The following is a 21607-nucleotide window of genomic DNA, read 5'->3' as shown; positions in this document are numbered from 1 at the left end:
ACCTGATGTGGAACTTCAAGAGCAATAGGTACTACACTTGTAATGTAAAGAAATGAATGTTATGAAATAGGTATGCTGAATCAAAAAAAGTAATTAGTCCGTTTTTTAGATAACCCTAAAATAATGGACACGTATTTTTTCTTTTCTCCTTCTCACAAACGAATAATAACGAAGATATAACACGCTTAAATTTGTGTTAAGTCGCTGCTTAGTACAAATATTACATACCTAGACGTGGCATCACGAGCCCCCACTCACCGAATTTGTTGCGTTATATCTCATTATTATTTTGTATGTCTCTTCCAGACCTCGGGACTACAGAGTTCTGAATTTTTGGGAGGCAAACGTGGGGCCGAAGCCAACACGCTGAAACCTTTTTGAGACAACTTTAATGAAATGGTGACACAAAACCGACGATTATCCCTTTATATACTATAGAAATGAACCCAAGGACAATCCCCGGTGGACGTCGTTAAAAAAAAAGACAATCCTCGGTTCTGTGCTATACCATTGCTAACTGTGGATGAATACTACTTGGGCTATTGTGATGGGATGCTAATGGACTAGGAATGGGGAAACTACGGGAACTATGGCACCTGCCGATGACAATGTATTACATACATGTAAAAATGGCAGGTGGAGACTCGCCAGCTCACTTACTGGGCCCCCGGGAATCAGTCACTGAATAGCAACAAGAGGGCAACAGGGACATGAGCGGCTGAAGTGTGAGGATACCTCGGTGGATTTTAAACGCAGATTATGCGCTCCTTGTGGGTCACTTACCACGAGGCACCTATCCTCCGAGCAGGGCTACTAACCCTGCTCTAGCGACACCACTCTGGACAGCCAAGCCAAGCCAAGCCAGAGGCGTGAGACCTACCCCCGTCATGGTTCACTCCGAACGGCCGGAGATGGGGGACAGTATACTGTCCCTGGAGAACTCAGTATAGCCCCGCGGGGTCGCTACTCCCCGTCATCAGCCTCAGATGTCCTGCGGTGCTTATATCTCATTATTATTGTCGTTATTATCTCAAGAGCCTTTGTCCCAATTATGTCAGGGTCGACTTCCAGTCACGATGCAACTGAGTACCAGTGTTTTAGAAGGAGCGACTGCCTATCTGACCTCCACAACCCGGTTACCCGCTCAACCCAACACCCCTTGGTAAAACTGGTCAGACTTACTGGCTTCTGACTACCCAAAACGACTGCCAAGAATGTTCAATGACAGCCGGAACCTACAGTTTAACATCCCCTCCAAATAACGGTCATTGGTATCCAAAATATACGTAGAAAGTACATACGAACTTAGAAAGTTGCATTGGCAGGTACTTGCCAGACCTGGAATCAAAGATGCACGCTCATACTTGAGAGATTGGTTCTCTACCCACCAAACCACCACGACTTCCACTAAGTCATCACGACTTTGTCATTTCAGTAACATTTAATGTTTTTTTACGTAATAATACGTGCTACTTTTATCCCTATGGTCACGTCTATTGCGGTTCAGTTCTCAGCGTTTTGTTTAGTCTGCTGTGCTTTTGCCGTTTAAGTACAAAAATTAAATATATGGAACGTTTCTAATGGCTATGCGTATTCCGTTGTTTTCAAGTCAACGGGCCCTTAAAATTCAATATCAGACGATTCAGAACTTTGATTTTACTGACCCCGTAGTAGCTGGCATAAGGGACAGGATCCGCGTACGAAGTCGCGGGCAGAAGCTAGTAATAAATAAAATAACAGATAATTCTGTAGAATGGACAGAAAATATCGTTGTTCCAAAGTAATACTTTTTCTTGACATCTCCTATAGCTCTTTTATTTTTTAATATTTCTACTCACCCCTACTCAACCCTTCAGCCACCACCGTGACGGTCATATTTGTCGTAACTTTACAATAATAGCACTAAGTGTCAAGTTTGATAAATAGCCACATACTTAAAGCGTAATGTGGTCTAGGTTTTAGAAATAATAAAAAACTTAGTACTGAGTTCAGTAATGCTTTTAGTAACACTACTTAAGAGGATTGCGATATGACAAGAACCCTTGTCACAATAGTCCTGACAGTGACGTCATAAGAGAGACGTAAGCAAAATATTTCTCTCATGATAAGCTTAAGGGTTTAACGCTTATCTTTAGAGCAACATTTAAACGGTTTACTATTACATTAGTTAGAGCCACAATTAAAATTAAATGTAGAAATGTTTGTTTAGTTTCTGATACACATATGTGTGTAAGAATACATATGCCCTCAGATCAAAATCATATGCCTAACTAAAATTATATTTCAGCATTAATAAACTTACTTTTTTCAACGTTCTGTCTATAGTGACTACCTTTTTTTTTGTTTCAGCTGAGGAAAATGCCACACACCACCCGGGGAGACGGCGAGGTTATGTGGGGCTTGCACTCACTAAAAACCTCAGCTTTTGTGCCGTCTTCTGCCTTTTAGAGAGGGGCCACGAGAACCAAAGACGACTTTCATGACCTCTCGGCAGTGGCTGGTCGCCTCCATCTACTGGCGATCCATCTCAGCAGCAGGTCTTGCAATGCAGCTAGCAGGAGTTCCCCGGTCTGCTACCCACTGGCTGCTGCTAGGGCGGCATCTGGGCGGCATAACGCGTCCGACGCCTGCCCACCCTCCGGCTATAGTAACTACCTACTGAAACAGGACTGTTTATTGTCTAACAAATAATTAAATAAATTATTTACTTAAGATCAAGAAATCATCACCACCCGAAATTTTGTAGCTACAAGTAAGTATTCCCCATGGTTTCACTCACGACCCGTGGAAAAGCTTTCTACACCCGGATCTAGACTATTATTTATTTATTTATTTATTTATTGCACTTTTTGCACACATTTTACACAAAAAACAATGTACAAAGGCGGACTTAACGCCTTAGGCGTTCTCTACCAGTCAACCTTTAGGTGGAGGAGAAATTTCATGGCAGGTGCGCTAAATATAAAAGACAAATCGAAAATAGACTATGTTCTTTGTAAGGCTCTACAGCACCTATCTGTGAGCCAAATTTTATTCACATCAGTTAAGTAGTTTTAGCAGAAAAGCGCGATAGATAGTTATTAAGTTTCCGCATTATTTAGATGGAACTCGCAGATTACATAAAACAATTTTAGTTCAGAACAAACATTAATAAGTCTTTCATACTTAGTAGGTATGTAGTAACTTATGACTTTCTCATTTTCTGAAAGAATTTTATATGCAAAACTGTGTCAAAGCTTGAACCACTTTCACGTTAGCGGTTATAAGTAAAGTTTCCAGTTTCCAGTTGGGATAGTTGACACAAAACTTGAATTACGACTGAAGGTTTTTTATTAATGTTTAGTTTAGTCGAATATGAAATTGAAGATGATAAAGAATTCAAGTTAAAAATAGGAGACTGTTTAGTACACAAATCAGAGGAATAAATGATTCCTGTGCATATTTTTGGTATCCGCCACTAGCAGTGGCGGATTAACCCTATAAGCACAACAAGCACGTGCTTGGGGCCCCTGTTCTCCAGGGGCCTCCATCCTCTGCTGGCGTTTCATTTTATACCTACATTTTATCGAGATTCATCCACAATATATCCGAAATCACAAGGCGCGAGCAGTTCGGGAGTGACCCTTCATACACCCCCGCCTCTAAACTTGATTGGTCGCAGTGCTGTAGATTGTTGTACGATCGCAGTGATTTTTTTTTTCAATTGTGCAGTTGTTATACAATTTTTTTTTCGGCTTCTACTCATCGTTGGGCAAAGAATTAATAGACAACGATAGCGTTCCGAAGTCGCTATCGTACAGTCGTTGGGAAGCTCACGCTGTAACTACGAGTGCAATATAACAAACATATCCGAAAATTTTGGATGCTTTAGATCAGTGGTCCTGGTGGTGGTGGGCTGGTGGTGCCTGGAGGCATTCCAAGTGGTCCGCGGACCACCGGTTAAGTCCGCGGACGTTGTTATCGATCTTACGTTATCCATCTTACTTGTCCAACAGAAAGAAATGAAGGTTTGAAATGTAGCCCTTTTACGAAATTTTAGTTCTGAGTCTTAAAACATAATCAAGATTTCCCGCTCGCTTCGCTCGCGTTTTCAAAAACTATATGTCCTCGTTTTTACATTTGTCAACAAATTAAAAGTTAAGTACGTTTGGGCTACATTGTACGTAATTTTGGTTCTGAGTTTATAATAAAAATAATTAAAATTTCGCGCTCGCTTCGCTCGCGTATTCAGAAACTATGTGCCTTCGTTTTTGCATTTGTCAACAAACAAAAAATTAAGTACGTTTGGGATAAATTTTACCTCCGTACGAGTCCGAAAAAAATTTCGCGCTCGCTTCGCTCGCGCATTTGAAACTACATGTGCATCACTCTCGCTTTGCTCGGTCAATTTCTTCAACCTTCTATTTCCATTTAAGTAATAGGGGGTCTACACAGGCTCTGTGCTTAGGGCCTCGGATACTCTAAATCCGCCACTGGCCACTAGTCTAAAAGAAGCAAGCACTTAAGCAGCTATAGGTATATATTTTTTCTCTACAAATAAACTTTATAGGAACCTTGCAGCTGCAGGTCTGCACTGGTCGATTATACGGTCATAATTGGAAGGAGAAAATAACTGGGTCTCGGTCATCAACGATTAATTAGCACATTACCTGAAACTTCGGTTCATTAACCTCATAATTTGTAGGTACTTATCGAGCTAAAATACGAGAGGAAGCGTTATAAACTCTGTTATAAACCTGCGGGGTCTTATTTTGAACGCCATTATTTACATACTTAATTATAATTTGTATGGCCTGTATTGTATTTTTGATTGGTAGACCTATCAAGTTGGTATTGATACGGCGGTCTTGGTGGTTTTGTTTCAATGTTTGACTTTTGGAACTGGTGTTGAGGTTCGGAACAAGAATTTTTGTTGGTAAAAGTGGTATATTGTATCTATAGAAACAAAGCGCTTATCAACAAGTGTTTTACTCATGTGTATTTCGATCACTTGGATTATATAATTAAGTTACTGAAAACGCTTAGAGGAGGATATCTGTTGTTAAAGTACAAAAAATAGGCGTATGTTACGGAACAATTTTATCTGAAAATAGATGCTGTAGCAACGCCCTTTGAACGATTGTACGTGATAACAAAAAAGGTCGGCAGCTGTCAGGAACATGTCAAACTTATTGGACCCAACGTAGGGTAGGTTGCGTCAAAGTGGGCATTATTTATACAAAATATCGCCAGCTATAGCTCAGTGCTAATGGAACGTAGGGACGCTACCAAACATTCCCGTCACGTCATCCATACATCTTTCACAAAAATAAGGTCATTTTGAAATAGGTTTAAAAATGCCATTATCCATCGACCCTAACATCATTTATTCAATAGAGGTCAGAGTGGTTTTATTGCTAAATATGAACACTGTTCCGAATATACCAACCAACGGGTACGAAAAATGCTGAATAATTTAATGTTACCCCCAAAAGTCATTAAGGCGTAATGTACTCATTAAGTAAAAATAAATGAGGTCCCGTAGAAAATATATCTCAACTATACGATAATAAAGGCATATTTTGTCCGGATGCAAATTATCGACGTAAATTATTGTCAAATGTCTAAAAGAACGATTTATACGCAATACCACAACGGAGTTATTGAAATATATGTCCCAAAAGACAATACACCGATGCGGGAATTTGTACCTGCAAGGAAGATTAAACCGTATAGAGCTGTGACACGGCATAGATTTGTGTGTGTAATTCGATCAACAATGGAAAAACAACAAAAATGGGTATTACGGTAATACTCAAATAAAACGCAAAGAAAAATAGGAATGAGTCGTTTTGCATTGAGGCATAAATCTAACAAATGGCATTTGCATGCAGAAGTATCGAAGACAATTCATTGCGGTATACCTTTACGGATCATTTCGGATTTATTCTTATCAAAGCGACCATGATATGGATCTAGAAAGTAGTAATCTGACATGACAGTCTCAAGTTAAAGAAACAAGGTGATTCAGAAACTAGCAGCGCTATAGATTTCAGGATCTAAACCAATTATAAATAAATACTTTTTTTTCGTTTGTTACACAATCCCAATGCAGTGGTTAATCCAATTTAAACACATCATTTTTTTATTGCTATGGATGAATTTCGACCCCTCGATACGGATATTGGAAACGTTATTTATCCGAGTTCGAAAAGTAGTGCATCCTGCATCGGTGCGAGTGAAACGCGGCGAAAACGCAACTTTCTCATAATTCAAATGACTTATGAAACTGTAGGCAACTCGGCAGCCTTAATTAGTCCAATGGGGTAATTTAAAACCCGCTTTGTTTTATTTTATATGACGTTTTGTTAATGCAGACATTGTAATTGGAGTTAATTTGCATCGTTCTTGCATTACTACTAAGTTTTATAGACCTTTGTAATTATGTAATTCGTAACTTTATGTACGATATGTTGGTCGATAAGAGGTCATTGTTTCGATATATTAGTGCAATTTTACTTAGAGCGAAATGACAGTAGTGTTAAGTAGACTAGTTTTATAAATAAACGGTTATCTTTGTTGTCAATAAAATGATATCATAGAGCCCTCACAGAAAAAAAAATCCGGTTCCTCTAGGTAATTATTCACATTTGTAGCTGTATTTCTATTGTAGTTTCATAATATTCAGTATTTAGTTAGATATGTGGCAAGCATTTTTTTTGCTGCGGGCTTAGGTACTGTAAGAGGAGTTAATGAAAAAACTGTCTCTATGATAGAATACTAAGAAAGTTTTTCAACACTGTACCACTTGGGAACAATAATTTTGCTATAGTACGTACCAAAACAGGTTATACTTATGAGTACACGAGCAATAAATCATTTGTACGAGGTGTCATGTGATTGGTGTATCACATTGAAATCGCGATCGAAACCTTCGGATGCGTGACGCGTTCGCAACAGAATATTTTATTCATGACACCTCATCGTTCATACGTGCAATAACAGTTTCTGTTCAGTACCAATGGGAAGGGAAAGCGGGAAATAAATCCAATTTGTACCGGCATATATCATGGTCAGGGCACAGCTTACGATTTATTCACAATATCATGCTGTAGGGTGTGTATCTGCGTATACTGGCACGGGGCCACTTCAATCCAATCTCGTTGGTGCAACGGCGCCGATGAAACTGTTCCGAATATACATACATGGTTATCATTCGTGTATGTTTGTTGACGCTCGTTGGTCGTGCGTATTGTCTCTGTTTTAATTCTTATATATATTTTAATATGAAAGAATTCTGTTCTTGTGTTATGAATAAACTTGAAAACTTCGGGTCCAATTTAAAATATCTTTCAGCTCTAGAAGGCTCCATTATGCGTTGGTATGTAGTAGGTATGCTATATAAATATGATCTGGATACTCAACGAAACGTTTTCTCGGAATCCGGGAGGAACGGGGAGAAAGATCTAAAGATAATGTAACCGTAGAGCTTTTCAGCTTCAAACAGAAAATAAAATAAAAACTACAACTTTTAACAGCGATCCTTTACGATTCTATTTAATAGGCTTTGTATGTATACCTATAGTTATACTAGTGAGTTCGAGTTCGACATTCCTTCAGTAAGTTCCCAAACATAGCTGCTGCAGGATTGTTATGCTCTTTGCAGAAAGGCTGATTTTCCATATCTGTGCACCATTGAACCGTTTTTGGGTACCTGATAAAATAATAATTAACCAAATATGTAATCAAATCATATTTATTCGTAAAAATTGATGAAGATAAAGTTAATAAGTTGCCGCTTCAAATAAAATCAACAAGAAAAACGACCCATCATTTTTAAATCAGGTAAAAAAAAGTCAAAAGTCCAACTGGTTTGTTTTATGAGTCCATGGAAAACTACGCGACATGGCACGTCAGAAAAATGTGTGCAATCCATAGCGGCTAACTTTTGACACTGGCCATGTTTTATGAATAAGGGTAATAACAACTACATATTGTGTTTTCAGGTTTCATGCTCTCTGGGTGACATTCTGAAGACATACCATGACTATAAAGGTGCATTTTGAGCAAATGGGCTTAGAACTATAGTGCAAGAACCCGAGCATCTTTACTCAGAAGTCTTTTCTAATTCTAAGTGATTTTATATGTAAACAGACGTTGGATATAGTTGTTTATAAAATTTGATAGGTTATTTATTTAAATATAGGTTAATAATATAATCAATCGGAGTGTGAACAAGGAGTAATGTTTTCGGCTGAGACATGTCTATAAGTATTTCATATTTTTTGCTCTATAGGTACGTAAGTATTGCCTGTTAGACTTACTTATTTTCGTACACTGGAACAACGTAAGCTAAACATGACATATTACTATACGTTGACAGGTCTGCTATCGTGATGTTATCTGTGGCAATATAAGCTGTTTTGCTAAGAAATATTTCCACGAAACCATAGCCTTCTTCAATATTGTCCAGCCATTTTTTCGACTGTGTTTGTTTTCTTTCTGTCACTAAAGCATACTGGAAAAAATATAGGTAGTCAGTCTACAAACAAAAACCTTTTTCATGGAAATAAATACTGGTTAGTAAAACTAATTATGGAGGAATTACTAAGCTCTTAATAGTACCTTATTAATGGCGGTATCGTTGGTTCCAACTTTAGAGATTAAGTGGTTCAGAATTTTTAATGGTAGGTAGGTACGCGTGGGCCTAAATACTATATTAAGAGATATATTGCTTCATAAATATCCAGCATTTATAAAGTGTAATTTGGGCAGTCTTTAAATTTATGTGTACCATCAACGTCAGCTATAAAATATTAATCTTCATCGTTATTTTTATTTTTGTGTACCTATTTATTTTTATTGCAATTACATTTCGGAAATCTTTCTTCTATAAATAGACAAAGTTTAGCACAAAATTGAGGTAGAATACAAAGCTTAGGTATTTCGTATCGTAATCGTATATAAAATAACTCACCGTTATATTTTTTAATTTAGGAAACAAAACAGCGGTATTGAAGAATAGTTTCTGATTCACCAATGCCCTTTGTTTGGTGTCTTTGGGGTACCATGAGTCGTCAGTTCCATACGTATCAGCCAGGTACATTAATATAGCTTGACTGCAATGCGGAAACAAAAAGCACTAAGTGACAAATGATTTAAAGCCAAAATATCCGTCACAGAGGGGAAAATAAATCAATTTGCAAAGCAATAAATTAAAACATGTTAAGCCGTGGAAAAGCGAGTTTGTTTGAATTTAGGATTTGGCATGTTTTTTAGACCACGCCTAAATAAAAAAATGTTTCGGTTATAAATCATGGGGAAGTCATTTTGAAATAGTCACGTATCACAATTTTAAAAATATTGTTTTTACTACTGCTTCCAGTGAAACCTTATTAGTGGCTTGCTAAAATTTGTGAAACTGGTCCCTAATTTTCAAACACATATTTGAAAATTAAAGCCCGGTTTCACTGGTTACCAATAAAGTGTCAGATCTGATAGTTAAAGTTATCTGCCAAATAAAGGCTGCTTAAAATTTCTGCTGGATCTTGCTGTGCGAGACTTATGAAAACAAAGTTACGTGCTATGCTATCAGATATCCTGATAAGTTATCAGACTCTTTATCAGTAACCTGGAAACTATTATGTAGTGTAAGTATGTATATTTAGAAACTCAAAGAACTTACTACAAACCTATCATGCAGTATGAAGTCACCATCTTCGAGAACAGGGACCGTTTGTAGGGGGTTTTTCTGAAATTGGAAATGGACCTAAAATATCCTTCGTTAACTAGAAACGTGTATTTAGTTTTCCTCATAAGGTATCCTGTGACATTTTGTTAGGCTAATTGGAAGTTATTCTGTCCTTTGTATCATGTGGTTGGGTGATGTCTATATTGGTTTTATAAAGCTACAGAGTCTCTTTGCTTGAACGTGTTAATTTCAGGAACCGTTGATATAATTTTTTTTTCAGTGTTTGATAGCACATTTATTGAGAAAGACTTTATGCATATAAATTATTCATGCGCGTGCGTGAAGTACATAGTTTCCACGGAACATAGGCGACATCGCTGGCGGAAGCTAGTTTTCGATAAATTGCAAGAGACCGAACACCAATGATTACTCATGGTTTTTTTTTTACCCCAACGTTAATAAACCAAAGGTTTGTTATTACCCATTTCTTCAAACTTACTTCTAAAAACGCTGGTTGCATCTGTTCCTTTTCCATAAGATTAACTTCAACATTCTCGTATGGCACATTGAATATGGCGCACGCCATCATAGTGGCGCGAACTGGCGGGCTTAGTTCCGCCGTATAAAGTTTAACTACCATCTGGAATAAGTTTTAAATTGTATTTTATAAGCATAAGCATACCAAAATGTTTTATAATAAGGACTTTGAATAATAATCTTTAGTTCCGTTGTAAATGTGAAAATTACTCGTCTGTTTGGCTTTCAGCCGCGGGGAAAAACGTGTATTTCCTAATTTAGTATCGAGTTTAAGATACTAAATTAGGAAACTAAAGATAAGTACTGTCTAATATGTCCGGCCACTGCAATGGTGATTCGAGGCTTCCAGAAATGAGAAGTCCTGACCAACTGCTATCAACGTAATATTTTCAAAACTACTGCCATAAAGTGCATTCTGACTACTATAAAACCACTTCCTAAGATTACCCCAAGACTAAGTTAACTTCGTAAATCTGTTACGTTCTGTTTAATCTTAGTTTACTACACAATTATGTTGTGGATTACATTGAGTGACATGGTGTAAGCGCTTGTTGACTCGCCAGTGCCGTTAGCTGCAGCAAACTGTTATGGCCCCTGTTCGCAATAGGCTGCAGAGTTTAGTACTACATTTAGTAGTTTGTAAGGGTTGTTTCTAGGGCCATCTTCTGGAGTTACATCAATTGTACCTATTGTAAGTTGTGATGTAACTTGGTCGTATCCAAGTTGAAGGCATTGGAAAGGGATCTATCTAATCTATTGTTTGTTTGTGTGTACCGTAAATAAAGGCTCTGAAACTACCTACTTAACTGATTTTAAATGCTTTCGCTATTGGGAAGCTACACTAACACTGTGTGACATGGACTATATTTTATTCGGATAGGCAAGAACTTTCTCTGGGAAATGTCCGCAGGAAAACAGCTAGATACATATTTGGATATGGATTGTGTAACAGTTGATATGGCTAGAAAGAATTCGGAGCCTTAAATGAAATTCAGATAAAGACAGGAAGATGATGACTATGTTACTATAGTAATTGTTCAACAATAGGTAGTTATAACTAATCATAAGAAAGAATGTTCATAATTGCTCGACACTGATTCTGCTAAGAAATTTGAATAAACTTATAAACTTACAATGCAACTGGATTAGTGAAATCGACGTCTTGAGTAATTTGCTATAACGGTTTGATTTATACTATATTTCATAAACATTATTTACATAATTTACACATTCATATTTTACAATAACAGATACCTAACCTTTAAAATTGAGACGTCAAAAATCAGCTGTGCATTATTTTCTAACCTACTTTTTTTGAAGAGGTTATAATTAGTTTCAGTAATATCATAACTATATACCTATGCAATGACTATTTAAATTCTTTATTCAAAAGGTATTGTCTCGTAAACATTATGGTATGCATTAAAGTATTGAGTATTGAAAAAAAAACTACTGTGTGTTAAAGCGTGCTTCGCTGAAATTATTTGTAAATACCAATTCATAGTAATACTATGCATTTCAAAAATATTTTAGTTTGAACGTTAAAACATTATTTTAGTAACATTAATCGCATTCAAAAATATCTCACTGATGTGTAATTAAATACCAATTACGTTTAAGTGGGGTATTTGTTTAATTACGAGAATTGCATACCTATTGTATTGCATGATACGTGTAATTACAAGTTTATATCGATAACGTTAATTTGGCTATTTAAAAATAAACAAAAAAATATAGGATGGATGGTTTGATATTCGATGAGGTTTGACGAAATATATTTATATATCAATTGACCTGTCATGAACCAATTCTTCGTGTTTCAGAAAGCACCAGCAAAGATTATCGGCCCCGGCACTCTTTTTAACTTCCTAGGCTCTCGCTACGGTTAGTCAAAAACATAAAGGTCTAAAAACCAGACTCAGTAAGGGTTGCTTGGTTATCTAGGCATATGTTTTGTATTCAACAGATGAGGGAGGAATAAGTTTAACAGAACAAAAGAAAGAAATATGTAAAATGCTCAATAATTTCTTTCAAAACAACATATTCTTTCAACTCCAGTTTTAAGCAAAAGTTTTCTTCTTACAATATTTATAACATAAATAATAAATATTTTGTCATTGTTCATTATGTATATCCAAAACTCTCTCGAGATATTATTACGAATTTAAGAGTTTTGCTAACCATTCAATCACAAGTTTTTCTCCAAGGTCGTTGTATTTTTTGCAGTATGGTGTACTCTTCATTTTCTTGTACCAAGCAGCAGTTTTTGGGTACCTGGATGAAAATGGATTCATTGTTTATTGTTGAAATAAAGTATGGTAAGGGGATGGTTATGGAAGAGGACATAGTAGAGCATAGAAGGAGAAAACATGCTGCGCCGGCCCAAGATAATATTGGGATAAGGGCAGAAGGATGATTTAATCAACAGATCCACTTACTTGTTCTCGTCAAACTTCTGTAAATTCACCAAGGATGACATGCTGCTTAGGGCTGATACATCAGCGATCGTCACGTGGTCTGCAGCGATGTAGGCAGTGCGAGAGAGAAACGCTTCCATAAAACCGTAAGCTTCTTCAATAAGGTCCAAATGTTTCTGTTCTTTTGTTTTCTTCCCCTCCATAATCACTGAATACTGCAAAAGAATACGTCATTAATTATGGTCAGGCTTTTGTCAAAGCGAATAAAAAAGTGCGTTTGCTTATTTCACCACCGCAAGTACCGGTGTATTAATACACGCTGTTGATTTGCATCCGTGCCATATTCAAGGACGTAATTATGCTAATGATTCTCAACCCAAATCAATAAAAAAATTGTTTTTTTTTTTTTTTGCGGAATTTCGTCAATGTCATCTAGCCGTATTTAATCTTGACGAGTATGCTACTGACCTTAAAACCGTGCTGCACCCTCACACAAACGCAAACACAAAGCATACGCAATAATTATTCATAAATTCCATTCATAAAATTGGATTACTTCTGAAATACTACGACTATACAATGACAAAAAAACCAGTGCATATTAGCTATTTCCCGTCTACTGTAATTCCAATCGATTATTTACGTACTTTATGTCCTCCTCCTGAAGTATGGCACAAATGCAAATCAACACCTTGTATTAGGCATGCCTTTTTTGTGATGGGATATCATCCCTCCCTATGGCATATGGCATATTATGGATATGGCACTGCAGCGTGAGGGAGTATCTGAATCTTATTGACTAAAGCCTACCATGTTCTTTCTTTAACCCTTTCTGTACCAGGGCTGCGAAAACTCTTTAATTTTTCAAAATAGGCATACCTAAGATCTATTTAGTCTCTCAAATAAAAATAATTACGAAAGAAAATAGTACTAACAGTAATGTTTCGGCCCCTAGCGTATAGAATGGCGGAATCGAAGAATAGTTTTTGGTCAACTAGTGCTCTCTTCTTGATGTCCTTTGGGTACCATGAGTCATCTTTTCCATAGGTGTCGGCCAAGTACGTCAGAATCGTGTGACTGAAAGCAAAGTAAGCAAAATTTACCATTATTAGTGTCTTTAAATGAACTAAAAGTAGATGTTTTTTGGGATACACACCAATATATGATGGTTTAGGCTTTTAACAATAATTGATTTTGAAATATGACTTCTAAGCTCATCACAAATGGTAAAGAGAAAGTAGGTAAGCTCCATCTCAAGTGTAACGGTAAAGTTGGTATGTCACATTTTGTTAAGACGTAGGAAATACTAGAAATAATAGAACCAATAAAGCTTTGGCGTCTATAAGAAAATCTGTACGAAAAACCAACCTGTCATGTAGAATTAGGTCCCCATCCTCTAGTACAGGTACTGTATGCATAGGATTTTTCTGTAATTCAAAATAAAGTGTTTTAAAGAACCATACAGTTGTTTAGATAATTTTCAGTAACTTAAAAGAAAAAAATAAGTAAAACATCTAGCTCATCGGCCCTTTCATTAATCCACTGCAGATCGCATACAAGGAATTAGCATTAAAACTCGGTTTTGACGTATATGACGGAAACTTTACTTGTGATGGATGTCAATGCTTTCACGATTTAGTTTTTATACTACCTTTATACGGAATGTAATGTGTGAAGCAAATGTGTTGAGGAAAAGACCAGCAAAGTCCTTTGATTAAATACTGTAAAGGTCAAGAGGGAACCGCCTTCGATACAAAAAGGAAATCGCTGTCGTAAGACAAAATCAACGGTACATTTTTATACGAATATTAGTTGATATTTATAGTAGAAATGTGTGATTTGAGCCTTACTTTTAGAAATTCAGGTGTTAAATGTTCCCCTTCACCAAGATTAACGTCTATCTTCTCGAAGGGAACATTGAATATTTCAAGAGCCATCATGGCGGCGCGCGCCGGGGGGCTCGCGTCTAATGTGTATAGTTTCACACCCATCTGAAAGAACATATGAAAATGATGATGATGATGATATCCTCCTAGCCGATTATCGGCTACGGCGGCTGTTCTCATTTAAGGAGATTAGCCAACTGCGCGGGACATATTATAGTGCACGAGCATTTGCGCAGACACAAGTGCACTCCCTATTCCTTCACTCTCATAGCCCGATGGGACGGCAATCCGACACGACCGGAAAGAGATCAGGCGCAGGACCGACATTTACGTGCTCTCCGATGCACGGGTGTATCAATCACCAACTTCCAGGCTCTGAGCTGCTTTATGAAAGTCTTCTAAAACCCACAAAGCAATTTCGGCCCGACTCGGGAATCGAACCTGAGACCTCGCGCTCAGCAGCCGCACTTGCGACAGCTAGACCAACGAGGCAGTTATGAAAATAATACTGATTTAAAAAGAAAAAAATCTGGAAAAGAACTAATTTTGTTACCATATTATCAAGTCAGAATTTTTCAAAATACTAAAGTATAACAAATATTAAAATTGGATAAACAGCATTCTGATACACCTAATCAATGTTTATTTTTTTATGGATGTATTTTTTTTAAGTTTTTTTTTTTAGTCTTTAATATTGTGAAATTCTTATTCTCATTTGACTATAATTAATTTAAGTGGACGTATTTTATTATAATTTGATTTGGATCATATTTTAATGAAGATGACATTAATAAGAAAATGTTACAATATTATAGCATTTTATGTAAATAATATTATGTGTAAATATGTATTTGTGTCAATGAATAAAATAAAATCAAACTATATGTAAGTAAAAAAAAAATTACTCACGTTTGATTATTTATTATTTTAAATTGAAATACAATTGACTGCGACTGTATCACAAGACGTCTCGTCAATCACTGTATAACCAAGGCCATGGCCGAATTACTTATTTATAAACGGTTGTTATCATTGTACTATTTGTGTAGGTAGAACATGTTCATTCTTGTCTCCTAGCGAGATTTTTTGTTATCAAGATTCTGTACCAACGCGATAATGGGTACAAGACTTGTGTGCATGACTGTACATTATTTTGTCAAGTCATGTTGTATCAAATGTACCTACTTTGTAAACAAAGTAGATTTTAGTATTGCGAAACTACTGGCATTTTTTTTTTCTGTTAATGATTCATCTTAGGTTTTTTTTTGGGTTCCGTACCCAAAGGGTAAAACGGGACCCTATTGTTTTCGCTCCTCTGTCCGTCCGTCCATCTGTCACCAGGCTGTATCTCATGAACCGTGATAGTTAGAGAGTTGAAGTTTTCTCAGATGATGTATTTCTGTTGCCACTATATCAACAAATATTGAAAACGAGAATAAAATAAATATTTTGAGGGCTCCCATACAACAATTTTTTTGCTCATTTTTGCTCGATATCGATAACGGCAACAGATAGATGCGGCTTTATAAATAATGGTACGGAACCCTTTTTTTTTCCGACGTCAAAAATCATCAAATGACCCCTCCCGCTGTGGGTTAGCAGCGGAGAGGGAGTGTCAGACTCTTACTGACTAAAAACCGTCGTGTTCCGTCATAGGCCTTTTATGTACCAGGGCCGCGGTATCTCTTTCGAACAACCCGCAGCATGGTACGGAACCCTTCGTGTGCGAGTCCGACTCGCACTTGACCGGGTTTTTAAATCTAGGTACATAGTAAAATCTTCATAAGTTTTTTCTTTAGCAATTTAATTTTTTTGGTTTAGTTATATTATTTAATAACTTACACCATCATTCTCTGGCTAGCCTGTTCCCAACTATGTTGGGGTCGGTTTCGTATGCAGCTGAGTAGGTATACTATATATTTTATACTTTATATTTTATATATGCTAGCTTCTGTGTGTTGATAAAATCCAGGGTATCAACTACCTACATACCAAATTTCAACCAAATCGGTCCAACCGTTTTGGCGTGAAAGAATAACAAACATACATTAATACGTTCTCACAAACTTTCACAATTATAATATTAGTAGGATTATAGATTACGTAAATAAAATCCTAATCGAATCATGTGACACCAATAGTGACAGACAAAAATTAATTTTCAATTCTAGAGGATGATTCATTATATCTCTGATACACAGCTACTTAAATCATTTGTTGAATAAATATTATGAAACAGTGATGAACTTAAGCCTTGTATAATTTTGCAGAGTCATTATAACTGTGACTTGTGTTTTTTGCTCACCTTTAGGTAGCTAATCTAGACTAATATTATAAAGAGGAAAACTTTGTTTGTTTGGTTGAAATGGATAAACTCAAAAACTACTGGACCGATTTTAAATATTCTTTCACCATTAGAAAGCTATATTATCTGCGAGTAACATAGGCTATATTTTATCCCGGTGCGGGCACCAGCTCCCACGGGAAACAGGAGAAACCGCGGGAAAACGGCTAGTTATTTGATAAAAATGGATTTTCCAACATATAAATATACCTACGGATAGCTAGATATGTACACAACTCTTTTAGTCGCTATATGCATCGAAAAAAAACTGTCCAGAGTCCGTAAAATGCTTGAAATCATAAACAGTTTCTGGTGCTTATCTAGCTATCCAATTACATACTTAAATGGGTTAAATGATAAAAATAAAAAAAAAAACAATATAGGTACGATGCTTAATATTTATTTCTTTCATTTTTTTTTCACTCCAATTTTCAACAACGGTTTTCTTCTTACAATAGTTTATTTAAATAATAATTATTTCACTATCGGGTATAACTTTAACTTATACGATTGAGATTGTTATGAGTTTAAGAGTTTTGTTACTAGTTCATGTAAAGCTTTTTCTCCATGGTCGTTGTATTTTTTGCAGTACGGTGTACTCTTCATTTTCTTGTACCAAGCAGCAGTTTTTGGGTATCTGAAAGACATAAATAACAAGATTTAAAATCATCATCATCATCATCTCAGCCATAGGACGTCCACTGCTGAACATAAGCCTCCCTCTTAGATCTCCACAGATACCTGTTGGATTCAACCTGCATCCAGCGTCTTTCGACGACCTTTATAAGGTCGTCTGTCCACCTTGTTGGTACAATACTCTTTCTAAATTAGATTAGTTTTAGTTGTTGTTAGTGTTTATTTTTGAAATAATGCAGAAGAAGAAAAATAACACAAAATAGCTTACTTTTTTTCATCAAACTTGTGTAAATTCACCAAGGACGACATGCTACTTAGTGCTGACACATCAGCGATGGTCACGTGGTCTGCAGCGATGTAGGTGGTGCGAGAAAGAAACTCTTCCATGAAACCGAATGCTTCTTCAATAAGGTCCAAATGTTTTTGTTCTTTTGTTTTCTTCCCCTCCATAATCACGGAAGTCTGCAAAGGAATAAATATCTAATCAATTTACTTTCTATACCCAAGGGTCCCTTAATGATCAAAATTGTTTGGTTGGACTTCAGTCCCAGCGAAGAAAAGAGCATCTTTAAAATAGTAAGTTTGCACAGAACCTCTGTAATAAAATAGGCATACCTAAGGTCTATTTATTCTCTCAAAGGAAAATAATTATGAAAGAAAATAGTAGATACTCACAGAAATATTTCGGCCCCTCGTATATAAAATTGCGGAGTCGAAGAATAGTTTTTGGTCAACTAGTGCCCTCTTCTTGGTGTCCTTTGGGTACCATGAGTCATCTTTTCCATAGGTGTCGGCCAAGTACGTTAGAATCGTATGACTGAAAATAAAGGAAGCAAATGTTAATAAACCAAACATGAATAAAGATAATGTTGCTTTAGCTTTGTTGAAAGTGGGCTTCGAAAAGGAATTTCTGATCTGATTACGGAAGAAATAATATACACTTTCTGTCACTATGCCTTCTCTATATAAGTCGACAGTTGGAAAAATTTGGTCGTTTAAGAAAATCGTACAAATATACAATGATTTAGTTGGTCTGGTACCGCACAAATATCAGTCGTTGTTACGTGTGCTACTTCTATTCATCTTCATACTGATTTATGAGCCCAAACCAACTCTCCATCCGACTAAAATTTTGTAGTGTGTGTGTACCGTAAACTTATCTAGAGAACAATTTCATCTGTACTTAAGTTCCATCTTATGAGCCTATATAAAACAATTAGTATTAAGAAACCAACCTGTCATGTAGAATAAGGTCCCCATCCTCTAACACAGGTACTGTGTGCATAGGATTTTTCTGTAATTCAAAAGAAAGTGTTTGTAAGAATCATAACGTCGTTTACACAAACCTATATGTAAAAAAGACAAATCTATCTAGCTCATCAGCGAATAAGAAAAACGTGACTGACTTGTGATCGATATCTTTATTTTCAGTTGTGATGGTTATTATACGATATTATGTAAAGCATTTGTGTTACCTATTTATGTTGAGGAAAATACCAGCAAAGGCCTTTGATTAAATACTGTAAAGGTCAAACGGGAACCGCCTTCAACACAAAAAGGAAACTGCTAAAGTAAAACAAAATATTTAGTTTATATTGATGGTAAAAACGTGTGATTTGGGCCTTACTTTTAGATATTCCGGTGTTAAATGTTGCCCCTCACCAAAATTAACGTCTATCTTATCGAAGGGAACATTGAATATTTCAAGAGCCATCATGGCGGCGCGCGCTGGGGGGCTCGCGTCTAATGTGTATAGTTTCACACCCATCTGAAAATAAATACGAGAGATATTAATGTATCAGTATAAGGAAACTTTATTATATGGTTTAAAGCTAACTTAGCTTTAAACCATATGAAGTGAAAACATAATTTATATGACTAAGTTTCAAGACTTTTCTAACACGCCAAAATACAACTATTATACGCACGGAGGACTAAAGACTAGTCTTTTGTCCTCCGTGATTATACGATGTTCCATCATGAAGTTCCAGTTCATATTTTCCGGCTCCATCATCAGATCAATTTGACAGTACCATATTATTGTGTTGTGATCAGAATTTTATTTCTTCCTTTAAAGATCCTTTAGATCCTTGAAAGATGGTTAAAATAGCTACCTGCATAGTTATTTACATACAAGTCGACCTAATAAAAGCATGTAAAAAATTACTCACGTTTGATTATTTCATTATCTATTCAAATTCCAACACAGAAGAACTAACTGCGACTGTATCACAAGGCGTCTCGTCTATAACTATTTAACCAAGGTCATGGTTGAGTTATATATTTAGTTACACACAAAAATGTACTTTGGACTTACATGTACCTAACAGCTACGTAATTTGTAAGTCCAAAGTACATTCTTAGTATGTATTGTGAAACAATATCATTTTCGTATCTTTTTCTTCTTTGGGACTCAAAGGTTACTCTCTTAGGTTTTCATAAAATAATAACAACAACTAAAACTTTACAATTACTCAAAAATTATGAACAACAAAAAATTAATAAAATAAAAATTTAATACTCTATTTTTATTTTATTTTTTATTATCTAGAAAGTCCTTTGACTCCGATTAAAATCGAATCCTTATCGATTCACGATGACAGCAAATATTAATTACTAGCCGTTTTCCGGCGGTTTCACCCGCGTCCAGTACAAACCTGCTGCTGAGGGACTGCCCATACCCGATAAAATATAGCCTATGTTCACCAGGGCAAAATGTAGCTATTCCCAATAGTGAAATAATTTTTACAAATCGGTCAAGTAATTTCGCAGCCTATTCATGACAAACAAACAATCAAGTCTTTCCTCTTTATCATAGTAAAGTAGATATAGTAGGTTAGATAGAAACAGATAACTTATCTCTGACTAAAATAATTCACTTAAATAATTTGTTGAATAAATATTATGCAACAACAACAAACATTATACAATTTTGCGTTGTCATGGTTACTGTGACTTACCTATACATGTGTTTTGCTTCAACATCATCATCATTATCATATCAGCCAATACCAATCATTGTTTTTTGCTAACCTTACATTATCTCTACTAGTCTATACAAATATTATAAAGAGGAAAACTTTGTTTGTTTGGTTGTAATGGATAAACTCAAAAACTACTGGACCGATTTTAAATATTCTTTCACCATTATAAAGCTATATTATCTGCGAGTAACATAGACTATATTTTATCCCGGTGCGGGTAGTATCTCCCACGGGAAGCGGGTGAAACCGCGGGAAAACGGCTAGTTTATTATAAAGCTCAAGAGTTTGTTTGTTTGCTTGATCTAATCTCAGGCCCTAAGGGGCCGATTTGAAAAATTCTTTCAGTGTTACATAGCCCATTTATCGAAAAAGGCTATAAGATACTTTTTATCGGGGTTCCTGGAGAAGTTCCTATGGGACGCGGGTGAAACCGCCGGCATAAGCTAGTGGTTTGACAAGAATAGATCTTCCAACATAAATATGCACAACTAGGTAAGTACCTGCCTAAAAGTAGGTAGGCCTATGTTTCGTCTCTATGGAACTCTCAATCAATCAATTCAATCAATTTTTTTACTATGACAAATATAAGTAGAGCTTCTACTGTGTTTACCACATCTAAGGCAAATTATTTTTAAAAGGCTCATATGACAAGAATGTTATTAAAAATGCAAACTTTTTCTTACTTTGAAATTCCGCGTTACAAGGAAGTTTTATCACCATTTTATGCACTTTTATATTTTAGTGTGATACAGAAAATAATTTAGGATAATCTTTCAAGAAGACAGGCTGTATATTTATGTAGATGAAACACGTGCAGAACAAGATAAGTTAAATGGAGAAGTGCGAGAGAGGCACGTACTAGCAAAATGTAAAGGTTATGTACAATGCTTTCTTTTATTGCCGTTGCAAAAAACTATAGTTTCTTTAGATTATTTTTGTGATTCTATTATGACAACAATATATGTAAGCATTTATTTACTTAGTTACTTTCTGTTTGCGTCCTCTCGCCCTTGTCAGATATGCTTCAGCAGAAGGATGGATTTATTTTAAATTCATGTAAAAGAATATAAAATTGGTAGACTTAGGTCAACACCACTAGGTATTCTCTACATATCTAAGAATGACTTTCTATT

General features: G+C 36.0%; 3 protein-coding genes across 3 annotated transcripts; all 3 read right to left on the bottom strand.

The window, feature by feature from the left end:
- Positions 1-7534: 7534 nt before the first annotated feature.
- On the bottom strand, positions 7535-10310 carry LOC124630557 (glutathione S-transferase 1-like). The gene is made up of 5 exons (XM_047164513.1): positions 10170-10310; positions 9672-9730; positions 8957-9098; positions 8304-8497; positions 7535-7693 (listed from the first exon to the last, which is right to left on the bottom strand). The coding sequence occupies exons 1-5, from the start codon at positions 10308-10310 to the stop codon at positions 7570-7572; spliced, it is 660 nt and encodes a 219-aa protein (XP_047020469.1). The 3' UTR covers positions 7535-7569.
- Positions 10311-12216: 1906 nt separating this feature from the next.
- LOC124630555 (glutathione S-transferase 1-like) lies at positions 12217-15545 on the bottom strand. The gene is made up of 6 exons (XM_047164511.1): positions 15420-15545; positions 14475-14615; positions 13993-14051; positions 13560-13701; positions 12646-12839; positions 12217-12481 (listed from the first exon to the last, which is right to left on the bottom strand). The coding sequence occupies exons 2-6, from the start codon at positions 14613-14615 to the stop codon at positions 12364-12366; spliced, it is 654 nt and encodes a 217-aa protein (XP_047020467.1). The 5' UTR covers positions 15420-15545; the 3' UTR covers positions 12217-12363.
- Positions 15546-17234: 1689 nt separating this feature from the next.
- On the bottom strand, positions 17235-19733 carry LOC124630556 (glutathione S-transferase 1-like). The gene is made up of 6 exons (XM_047164512.1): positions 19662-19733; positions 19118-19258; positions 18726-18784; positions 18166-18307; positions 17759-17952; positions 17235-17491 (listed from the first exon to the last, which is right to left on the bottom strand). Exons 2-6 carry the CDS (start codon positions 19256-19258, stop codon positions 17374-17376), a joined length of 654 nt encoding a protein of 217 aa, XP_047020468.1. The 5' UTR covers positions 19662-19733; the 3' UTR covers positions 17235-17373.
- Positions 19734-21607: the final 1874 nt, after the last annotated feature.

Source organism: Helicoverpa zea, chromosome 5, assembly GCF_022581195.2.
Source record: "Helicoverpa zea isolate HzStark_Cry1AcR chromosome 5, ilHelZeax1.1, whole genome shotgun sequence".
Taxonomy (NCBI): Eukaryota; Metazoa; Arthropoda; class Insecta; order Lepidoptera; family Noctuidae; genus Helicoverpa; species Helicoverpa zea.
This window is presented reverse-complemented; position numbering and strand designations above follow the sequence as displayed.

Bases quoted from the DNA above. Each gene is read 5' to 3' on its own strand.
- LOC124630557 (XM_047164513.1), bottom strand. From the start codon at position 10,310: ATGGTAGTTAAACTTTATACGGCGGAACTAAGCCCGCCAGTTCGCGCC. The intron at 9,731-10,169 runs GTAAGTTTGAAG...TTCCAATTTCAG, and splicing joins TGCAACCAGCGTTTTTAGAA to AAAAACCCCCTACAAACGGT. The intron at 9,099-9,671 runs GTTTGTAGTAAG...TCCGCATTGCAG, and splicing joins GACTTCATACTGCATGATAG to TCAAGCTATATTAATGTACC.
- LOC124630555 (XM_047164511.1), bottom strand. From the start codon at position 14,615: ATGGGTGTGAAACTATACACATTAGACGCGAGCCCCCCGGCGCGCGCC. The intron at 13,702-13,992 runs GTTGGTTTTTCG...CTTTGCTTTCAG, and splicing joins GACCTAATTCTACATGACAG to TCACACGATTCTGACGTACT. The intron at 12,482-12,645 runs GTAAGTGGATCT...ATTTTCATCCAG, and splicing joins CAGAAGTTTGACGAGAACAA to GTACCCAAAAACTGCTGCTT.
- LOC124630556 (XM_047164512.1), bottom strand. From the start codon at position 19,258: ATGGGTGTGAAACTATACACATTAGACGCGAGCCCCCCAGCGCGCGCC. The intron at 18,785-19,117 runs GTAAGGCCCAAA...TTTGAATTACAG, and splicing joins TAACACCGGAATATCTAAAA to AAAAATCCTATGCACACAGT. The intron at 18,308-18,725 runs GTTGGTTTCTTA...CTTTATTTTCAG, and splicing joins GACCTTATTCTACATGACAG to TCATACGATTCTAACGTACT.